Source organism: Microtus ochrogaster, chromosome 16, assembly GCF_000317375.1.
Source record: "Microtus ochrogaster isolate Prairie Vole_2 chromosome 16, MicOch1.0, whole genome shotgun sequence".
Classification (NCBI taxonomy): domain Eukaryota; kingdom Metazoa; phylum Chordata; class Mammalia; order Rodentia; family Cricetidae; genus Microtus; species Microtus ochrogaster.
In genome coordinates, this window is record NC_022018.1 from 23,581,406 (window position 1) to 23,592,113 (window position 10,708).

Consider the following 10,708-nt stretch of genomic DNA (forward strand, 5'->3'; position numbering starts at 1 on the left):
CACACACACACACACACACACACACACACACACACACCTGGTCTAATTGCAGGAGGACCACAACTCCAAGTCTGGGAGAGAGCAGGAGGTGACTCAGGGAGAGGAGACAAGCTCTGTAGAGAGGCACTAGGGGGGATGACCTGGTGGGGTGCAGCCAGCTCAACACCGAGGAAAACAGAAGGCTAGGAGGAACAGCCCTGGCCTGGCTTGAGCATCAACAGAGGGGTGGGAGGTGAGGCAACTGTAGGCCACCAGGGCAGTGGAAACAGGGTTCTCAGGAGGACCCGGTGGAGAGGAACCTCCCCGAGTGGCCACTGCTCATGCCACACCCCTGGCAGGTATTTAGGACCAAAAGGGTATTTATCACCACTCAACACCCACCCTGGGCAAGGGACACAAGGTTTTTGCTGAATAAAAGAAACTGATATCATTTGGCACCTACTGGTTTGCCTCCCAAACTTTAGAGAATAAGAAAACTAGTTTTAAATAGAGCCAGGTGATTTGTTCCTGTAACCCAAACTGCTCCAGAGACTGAGGCAGGAGGACAAGCGTGAGATCAGCCTGGGCTACGCAGTGAGACCCTGTCTCAATAAGCAAATTATGTAGTCATGGACGCACTCCCATTGGCTGACATCAGACACACCTTAATCCTACTCTTTTGGAGTGAACTGAGGATCCAGGCATGGCGACACACACCTGTGCTCCCAGGATTCTGGAGGGCCAGGTAGGAGGACTGGAAGATCTGTGGGTGATGGTGGCTTGCTGGGGGAAGAGGGCTTGCTGCTCAAGCATTAGGATCTGAGTTCAGATCCCCAGACCCCATAAAAAGTCAAACGTGGTTTTATGTACCTGTAACACCAGCACTGGGAGTCAGGGCTGGGGGCTGGGGTGGGGGTTGGGGGGTGGCAGACTAGCTGAAAGCAGTTAAGCTCCAAGTTCTCTCACTAGAGATCCAGAGACCCTGTCTCAAGGGAATAAGGTGGATATGGGTGTTAGGAGAAGACAGCTAATAATCTTCCTCTACCACCCTAGGTGCACAGAAGCACATACAGTACACACATGCACACACGCACACACGCACATGCATACATACACACAAGTACACTGAAAAATAACCTTACAGAAAGCTTCAGAAACATAGATATGAACATAAAAGAATATGGTTAAGTTTATAATATAAGCATAACAGCTTGGATGGAAAGGTATCCTGGCAGCCAGGAGCCAAGGAATACCACAAGATCACACCACACAACAAACCTCACATAAGAGGTTTATTGGGAGGGAAGAAATGGGAGGGTGGCTGCCTCTGCTCAGGAAAGAAACGGAACAGGATACAGGTTTGTATAAAGTTTCTTGCCAGGAGGGTGAACTTTTCAGGGTGAAGACTGGTGGAATTTCACATTAAGAGATTGGGTTTTTTTATTCTGTAGGGTTGGGGGCAGGTCCAGCAGTTAGGGCAGCTAGAGTATTCTTTGGTGGAACCTGGCAGTTGGAGGTCCTTGGGAAAGGGGCCTGGCTGGAGGGCTTATGTATAAAGATAGGCAGGAGGTACTCCAGTTAATACAGTATCCTGGGCTCCACAAGCCCTTCTTCATTCTGCCTGACAAGGCAGAGTGTGTGCATCTTCCCCAAACTCAAACACGCACACACCACACATGTAGACAGCAAACAAACAGATGGACAAAGTCTACCTAGTTTCATGGGCCAGGACACTGTTGGGCAATAGAATGAGATGGAACCTGAAGGGAGCTTTGAAACTTGCCATCACAGCAACTTACAAGCAACCTGATTTCAGGCGTACCAAGGGCTTACGTCATTTCCCAAGGCCACAGAGACCTAGAGGCGTCATTAGTAACAAGGTCAGGCCTCTAGCTGTAAGTGGCAACACTCAAGGCCAATATACTCAATATAATGAGTGCAAATCAGAGATGCCAAGGGCTGACATCAGCCTGGTCACTCTAGAAGAGTGTATGCATCACACACGTGCTTGCACACACATGTGCTTGCACACACACAGGCACCACGCCAACTCCCTGGCCTAGGGTTCCTTTTCATTCAGCTTCACCCTTTGAAGGCATTTCCAGAATTTTGACTAGTACCATAGGCAGCTTGGCTGCACACACACACATGTATCTGTAGTTAGAGTTGATGAAGTGTGACCTGTTTGTCGGTGACGGTGATGAGGCTCCATTAACTTCAGCTTCCAACTGTGACTGTGACTACAGTGTTAGGTGCAGCCTGCCACCATAGCTGGCAGTAGGGACTGGAGCCCTGAACCTAAGAGTGGCTAGACTTTAGCTTGGAGTTTCCCCTTCCAAACTCTCCCCAGTGAGGAAATAGATGCCCCCCTGAGGATTTTTGGTCTTGCTTTTGTTTTGTTTTTTTGAGACAGGGTTTCTCTGTGTAATCTTTGGAACCTGTCCTGAAACTCACTCTGTAGACCAGGCTGGCCTCAAACTCACAGAGCTCTGCCTGCCTCTTCCTCCCAAGTGCTGGGATTAAACGCATGTGCTACCACCACCTGGCGGGCTCTGAGAATTTTGAGGTAAGCTTGGGATTTGAGAACCTCTATTAAACACACCATGAAGACCCCTCCTAGTCTGCCCAGTCTAGATCCCAGGATACCTTAAAGCAATGGCGCCTGGGGAACTGGTAAGAAATTTCTGAGACACATGAGCCTCTGTCCTCCTCTAGACTGGAGACTCTCTGGTGGGCCACACAGACGTTTCTGGAAGTCCTCCTTATGCCTCCTTCCTCCTCTAACAGTTGCACAACAGAAAGTTTGTGTAGCTCAGAGGAAGGACGAGGAGGAAGACTGAAGGAAATAGTCCCCGTTCCTGGGGATTCTTTGTGCTGCCCCCCCACCCCCATCGCCGCTGTCACTGGCACCAGGAGGGAGTGACATTTCTGGAATTTTGCTGTGCTCTGAAGACTGGGTCTTTAGAAGACCCCAAAATTGCTTTGTGGCTGAGGATGACCTTAACTCATTTGCCTACCTCCCCCTCCCAAGCAGGGCTAATAGAGCAGTGCACCACACGTCCAGCCAGAAGTCGTAGGAAACAGGACTGCGGAGGACAGTTTTGCTGTATCTTTCTGAATCAAGGCACCTTTAAAAGCATTTCAACTGCCACCCACAAAGGCTAAGAAGTATGTGATGTCTCTCCAGCATCTCCAGAAGCAGATTCCCAGTGCCCCCCCATCGTCCCTAGCCCCCACCCCCCCGGCTTTGATGCCCAGAGAAAGCAGATGATTCTGGCCCTGAATGGGAGGCCAGTGGCTGAACTGAATTTCCAACTGGGCCTCCGTTTCAAACTCAGCCCCAAAGAACAGCAACATTCCCAGGACACGGAAGCTTACAGTCCAGGCTTCTCTTTTCTCAGGTATCTGAAAGCACAGCTTGTCCGACTAGATTAGAAAAGGATATGGGAACGTGTCCCCATACTTTAAAGCCAGGTGGAGAAAGCCTCGCAAAGAGAAGACACAAAACCTGTTTGGTGACTTGTCACTTTAGAGAGAACAGAAACCTCTCCAGGTGAACATTCATGACCCTCCCCTTCCTCCTTCCATCCAGCAGTCTTGGCTGGGGACCAGGACAAGGACAAGGGACCCAGAGAAGCAAGGCTACTGCTCATCTAGACTACACCGCTATTGGATGACAGAAGTTTGAGAACACAGTTTAGGGCAAAACTAAGTTTATTAACCTTGCCCAGGTCACGTCAATAAAGTAGCCAGAGAGAAACAATGCCTTCATTGTTCTTGTACCAGCTAGGAAAACAGCTGTGTAACAGACACACATTTCTTTGATAAGAGTAAATTGTTGTCATATTTATCATCTTTCTTCCTCTTTAATACACGTTAAAGAACTGATATCACCTGCATAGAAGTCACCACTAAATCTTGGGAAAGGTCTGATCCTCTGGGCCAAAGCCCTGGGGGTTTGGGAAGAATGCACTTCCCTTTGTTTTGTTTTGAGATACCAGGGCTCCATTGGCCTCTGGTCAGCTCTACCAAGCTCCTCTTGGAAGATAGTTCTCAATGGGGTCCTACCCTGCTCCCCACGAGCACGGCATGCAAAGACTTTACAGTCAAAAGTCTATTTCTGTAGCCCCGTCTGTATGCTTCGTGATTTTTGAGGGCTCCGTGGTCAGTCACTGTGTGTGTCAGGGGCCTAAGCACGTCTGGTGGGTAACATCCTACAGCCTGACTCCTCCCTTTCTCCTAGAGCAGGCAGCACAAGAGGATGTAACCTTAGTGAGGAAGAGGGCAAAGGGCAAAGGTTCTGCCTATTTTGTGAAGATGAGCACGCACACTAAGGTAGGGTGCAGATTAGGAGGAAAGAGCTGGAGCAGCCGCTTCTCCCAGGGACAGCTAGGTAGGGCTGTGCTGTGGGACTCTAGTTTGGACATCGATAAAGGGAAGGAGAAATTGTTTTGTTTGTTTTCTGACTTTTACGTAGCACAACAGAGTTTTCTAGAGATGAAGGGGTGTTTATAATGTCACCTGAGGACTAACTGGGACTTTAGATCTACCTTCGCTTTTCGTTACAATCTTGCTTTGAATTATGGTCCTTCAACACTGGGAACTAGATGTCATTTAAGAATGTCACATCACAGCTGGGTGATGGCAGTGCATGTCTTTAATCCCAGCACTCAGGAGGCAGAGACAGGCAGATCTCTGTGAATTCGAGGCCAGCCTGGTCTACAGAGTGAGTTTCAGGACAGGCTCCAAAGCTACAGAGAAACCCTGTCTTGAAAACGAACACGTCACACCCCATAACTACCACAAGGGAACTAATGCTTTTCAGCAGACGAGACTCACGGCAGGGCCCTCACCATTCACAAAAATAGGGCTTTAATCATTAGGGCTTTGGACACAAGAAACAAAGTAACAGTCAATATAATCATGGATTAAATAGAAAGAAAAAACATGAATAAATAGAAGAAAAAGATATAGCCCTTTAAAAGGAAGTAATATAGTGCATAATGTAATACAGTTGTTTATAGGTAAGATAAAAATGTTTTTTTCAAAAATGTCATTACAAGAATATATTAATCTACAGTCAAACTCAGTCTATTCGCAATAAAGTGATGGGAAAATCCTCTATGAAGGATGTCTGTAATAGCTGTATTGAGTATTATTAAACACTGTGTGTGGCATCTGACTTTGTCAAAGGGAAACCTCCGGGCTCCTGTCAAAAAAAAAAAATCCATCATAAACAGGAGCAAAATTAAAGGTACTTTTAAAAGTTTAAAGCCCTTTCTTAAATAGGATTAAAAAATGTTTGCAAAGACTTCAGAAGAAAGAGCTGGGCGAGTTGCTAGACCATGGTTCTAAAGACATAAAACCTAATCATTCATCTTATGGAACTTACAAGGCGAGCAGAGTACCGTGAAAATGGCCTTCAACAGCTCAGCGTCTCAGTGATGCTCAGCTGGAAAGGAAACAGGGCTCTGTCCCAGTGCTGCGGACCCGCGGGTGTGGCTCCCAGGCCAGTCTTTCCCTATCTATTCTTAGAGGTTTGAGACTCCAGCCTTAAATAGTTTTGATAATAACACTTGTGGCCACAACTCTGTAAAACAAAGTCTGGGAGAAAAGAAAACTCTCCATGCTGCATAACTGAGTTCAGTTTTCTCCTTTGAGTGAGTCCTGAGACAGTGTTCGTGGAGCATAACCAATCAGATCGTTCCCTTCTGTGTACTACCTCGCAACACAAACTAGGGAGGCGACAAAGAAGATTTTGATTTTTCTTTAAATGAAAAAAAATGTTCTTAAGTAAAAACAGGAACTACCTTGCTTATTTGAAAGCAGGAAATACTACTTTAATTGGGAACAGAACACACCGTTGAGGAAAAGGGACTTGGGGTTCATGTGTCCCTAGCCAACTTCCATAATAGGAAGACTTCGTAGTGCTCACCACAATGCCGAGGTGTCTGTGAGAGAAAAGGAAGTGTTCATATCCTGTAGTTAGATAACGGTGTCTTCGGAAGGAGATACTTATGTCCTAAGAAATGTGCATACACAGACACACAATACTCATGTGTGTTAGCATAGGCACACATATTTATACACAACAGACTCATACACACATCCCCAGCCCCATGAGACTTGCTTTCTCATAATTACCACCTTTTCCAAACTTGACATCCTGTTTTGTTCTTACAGTTCAAAATTACAGTAAATCTTACTCTAAAGGGTTCATTAGGAGTTTCAGTTAAGAAAATGGGGCAAACCAAATTATGCCAAGAAACAAATCCAGACTGGTAAAGTACCATCTTCTACTCTTCAAAAATACAAACACACACACACACACACAAACAGCTAGACTTCAAAGTGTATATTGACACTATACAATTTAACAAGCATTTCTTTTTAGTTTTCGAGGAGGGGGAATCCTGAGCATCAGAGAACTACACTGGCTTTCAAGTCCTGCGCGGGATTAAAGGTTCAGATTAGAGATCCTGGACCAAGTCCAGCCAAGGCCTTCCTGACATATGTAAGTCATAGGTCATCTGTAGCCATGGGAGCCCACGGGTCCTAAAGGTTATCCCATGACCCCAGGAAAGGAAGAGGACAGCTCCGGGGGTCTGGTCCTTGCCCCACTGGCCCCTGGCTCCACGCTGCACTGGACACAGGGGTTGGGGTCGAGGCATTTTCCCCGAACATGCCGCACTTTGTACTACCCGGCTCCTGTGCTTAGAGAATAGAACACCCAGTGCGGGGATACAGGGTCTACCCAGACACTGCAGCAGTCCCACTGTGGCCATCACAAGTTCTCCTTCAGCAGCCCGAGCTTGCGCAGGGCCTCACGTCGTGCTTCCTCTGTGGAGCCACGGCCTGAGAACTGCACTGTGATGCCCTGTGGCCGGAAGCCCACAGCCCGGGGGAGCGAGCCTGTGCGCTTGCGGGCATCCTGGGAGCCGTCCAGGCGCGGCTCGTACAGGCTGCGGCTGGCGTTCTGGCGTGCCAGCTTGCCCGCTACAGCGGGGTCTGGCCGGAAGGTGATGGTCTTGCTGGTGGGGACGAAGGGGCTGGGCTCGCTGCGCAGAGCCTCATGCACGCTCTGGAAGCCATTGGCCAGCACTGGCAGCTGCTCGGTCTGGACAGCCCGGGACTGCTGCGCCCTAATTGGGCCTCCTGCACGCGACCCTCCAGGCTCCCCGGCCATGCCCACCCTGCTCTGGGCGCGCCCTCCGTCCGCAGAGCCGCCCCTCTGCTCCTCAGCCTTCTGCCACCGCTCTTCTGATGACGTGTCACCCGGAGCGATGAAGGACATGCCATTGATGTTGGCCAGGACCTGGGCCTTCCGCTCCTGCACGTTGACAGCCGCCTTGGAGATAGTCTTGTTGAAGTCCTTGCCCGCGCTGTTGGTCACGCTTATATTGCTAGGGAAGCGGTGGACCTTGGGCGCTGGCTGGGCCGTGTGTCGGTGCCACACGCTGACCTGGTCCCCATTTCGAGAAGCTATCGAAGTCGGCAGCATTCTCCATTCCCCAGGCCTGCCCTCCTTTGAAGGGGACGTGGGGGACAGGGCTTCGTTTCCTGCCAACTTCTCAGAAATTTTCTGAGCAATCACCAGAGGAGTGGGCACGGAGCGGGACAGTTTGGGATGCTCTACCGGAGGAGAGGGGGATATCAGCTCCTTTCGGGGGGCAGAGGGCGCAGAGACAGGCGGAGAGGGCGGCAGAGGAAACACCTCAGGATCCCTGGAGTCTGGTGGTGGCAGGGAATTCTCAGCGGCTTGTTTCCCACCTTCAGGAGCAGGAGTGCCCTGTTTTGTAACAGATGTGGCCCCTGAAAGAAAAGAGACCTCGTAAGTTTTCACCCTACTAAAAGTAGACATGTGGCATTCCTGCCCACTGAACTTTAGAAAGTCACAGTGGGACACTACCAACCTCTACAAAGCCTAATCAAAATGCTGTTTCTGCAGCTGGCACTGCTGAGAAAGAAAGCAGTCCATTTACCCCAGGGCCATACACTGAGACCCAACAGATTCCTGAAAGGGTGATGAAGATCTACAGGCAGAAACAGCCAGTTAGGAAGCAGTCTGGAAAGGCGTGCTTCTGAGGCTCCCTCACCCTGCGGGCATGTGACAGGAGGCAAGCAATGACCACCTCATAGGGGGCTTCAGAAAGCACTGAGTGGAAGATGGGGGTGCCCGTCTTGAATCCCAGTGCTCAGGAGGTAGAGGAAGGTGGATCTCTATGGTTCAAGGCCAGCCCGGTTTACACAGCGAGTTCCAGGACAACCAAGACTACAAAAAGAAACCGTGTCTCAAAAAGCAAGCAAACAAAAGAAGATATGGAAATAGTAGGTTAGAGAATTGCTGGGCACACGTGCTGAATTTTCCAAACCCATTTTCTCTGGTGTGATTACATGATCCAATCTTTTTAAAGGATCAGTTGGTTCAAGTTACTTTAGAAACTATACTTTAAGGCTGAAGTGTTAAAAAAAAATGCAGAATTTAATGTCTCTTCTCTCAAGGGTTGGCTGCAAACCATGCTCTTTTGTGTGGGATGTCAATTCTGAGTAAGGCAGTTTGCTTTATAAGAAAACACAATAGGCCAAGAATGGTAACATATACTGTAACCGCAGTGCTCGAGAGGCAGAAACAGGAGCACTGCATTCGGTCAGGCTGGGCTACACAGCAAGCTCCAGGTCAGCTGGAAATGCACAGAGAGACCCTGTCTCACAAAGAAAGACACCCTCCCCTGAAGCTTATGACGAACACTGGTGTTTACAGGCTGCAAAGCACACGTGTTTCCGCTGTTTCGTCTCTCGTCTAGTCCAGGGTGCCTCCTTCATTTGTTGTTAATATCACTTCCCATCGGCAAATAAAGGCTCTAAGAAACTTTTCACACCATTTCCTCCCAGTTCTATCCCAGGATTCAATGGGCATCTTCATGGATGCCTCTCAGTGATGCAGGGCATACAAAGAGGGCGCTGGCCTGCACCTTGTCTGCTTTTTCTAGGACTACCTCACAGAGTCGCGTGTTAGAAATGGGACATAATCATGTGGGACACACACACACACAACACCACACAATCTATCAATCTATATGCTCATTTGGTCTCTCTCTCTCTCTCTCTCTCTCTCTCTCTCTCTCTCTCTCTCTCTCTCTCTCTCTCCAGTCTTTCTGGAGTTCCCCTTGCTGGAGAGACTACCAAGAGATAATTTGGTCTTCCAGAAGCTGAAAGAGCTTCAAGAGCGTCTATCCTGACAAGCAGAGGCAGACAGAGCAGAAGGTGCCAGTGTGCCTCAGGTGCACCACCACACCAAGTCAAAGGCGTGGGAACCTGTGTGTACCTGCTACGTGAGCCACATCTGGAAGGCTCTCCACATCTGGAAGGCTCTCCACATCTGGAAGGCTCTCGGGGCCTGCTTGGACTAAATCAATGACATCTTCAGGTTCTGAGTGACTGGAAGGGCTCTCTTCCAGAGACTGTGGAGAGTGGCAATGAATGCCACTGTCGCACAGGGCTGGCTCATCAAAGTCATATTCCAGGGAATCGAGAGTCTCTTCAAAGAACAGGATGACGTCCTTCTCCTCGTGTGTGAGGTGCTTCAGGCTCTCATCATCCTGTAAGTAGATTTGGGATTGGTGAGAGATACACAGTGATGTGAAGAAAGAGAGTCACAGGAAGTAGGAGTCAAAACCTAGCCTAGGGCAGGCTTCTCTGTGTCCTGGAAGGCCCCTGCCATTTGGGTCACCCCTCTGACAAATGACCTGTAAGTCACTCACTATTTTGCCTGCACAGAAAAGGGATACTGTCAAGAGATGCAGAAAACCCAAGGCCCTTACCCTATCATGAGCTCTAGCTGTGGTTACCATGGAGTCAGCACAGTAGAGGAAGTATTCTCCAGGGGCTCCAGGACCAGGCACCCTGCTGTCTCTGTACCAACAAGGGAGACTTCGTGTTCAAACACTGGATTGAACTCACCATTTATCTCCCCTTCCTCCAGAAATGCTGCTAAAACAATTAAGGGATCTTATTAATGATGATTAGGTTTATGGTGTGAGTGTTTGCCTGTAGATATGTCTACGCCCTGTGAGTGTGCCTGGTGCCTGCAGAGGCCAGAAGAGGGTGCTGGATTTCCTGGAACTACAGGTAGAGAGCTCTGGGCTGTCATGTGGGTGATGCTGGGAATCTAACCCAGGTCCTCTGCAAGAACAGCGCATGCTCTTACTTGTTAAGCCACCTCTCCAGCCTGGGACCTTATTAACTTCCTTAACTAGGCAGAAATCACAAAGACATAAATAACAGGAAAGGAGATGATGCCAACGAGTGGAAGTCAGAAAGCAGAAGGGAGGAGGTGATGAGAGACAAGCGAAGGCTGCAATTACATCAGCGCCAGGAAAGCCTACAGCCAACCTGCTGGGTATGTGTGACCCGGATTGAGCCCAGCCAGGAATGTGGTATGGAGACAGTGACTCCTGAAGGGCAGAGCCAGCTGCAAGTCTCGATGGGTCACCCCAGCAGAAAAGGAAGGGTTTATTCTGTTTGCTTGTTTATTTTCAAGACAGGGTTTCTCTGTGTAACAGTCCTAGATGTCCTGGAACTAGCTCTGTAGACCAGGCTAGTCTCAAACTCACAGAGATCTGCCTGCCCTGCCTCCCGAGTGCTGGGTTTAAAGTGTGCGCCACCACTATGCGGATTAGAGCATTGCCTGCTCTTCCAAAGATCCTGAGTTCAATTCCCGGCAACCACA

General features: G+C 49.1%; 1 protein-coding gene across 1 annotated transcript in view; it reads right to left on the reverse strand.

Annotated features, from left to right (window-relative positions):
* Window positions 1–6,319: 6,319 nt before the first annotated feature.
* The window catches only part of Proser2 (proline and serine rich 2), a 31,800-nt gene continuing 27,411 nt past the window's right edge, over window positions 6,320–10,708 (reverse strand). Inside the window, exons 3-4 of the mRNA XM_013349032.2 lie at window positions 9,305–9,578; window positions 6,320–7,791 (exon numbers count right to left, since the gene is read on the reverse strand). Of these exons, the coding sequence (XP_013204486.1) occupies window positions 6,764–7,791; window positions 9,305–9,578 (1,302 nt within the window). The 3' untranslated portion in view covers window positions 6,320–6,763. The remainder of the gene's footprint in view (window positions 7,792–9,304; window positions 9,579–10,708) is intronic.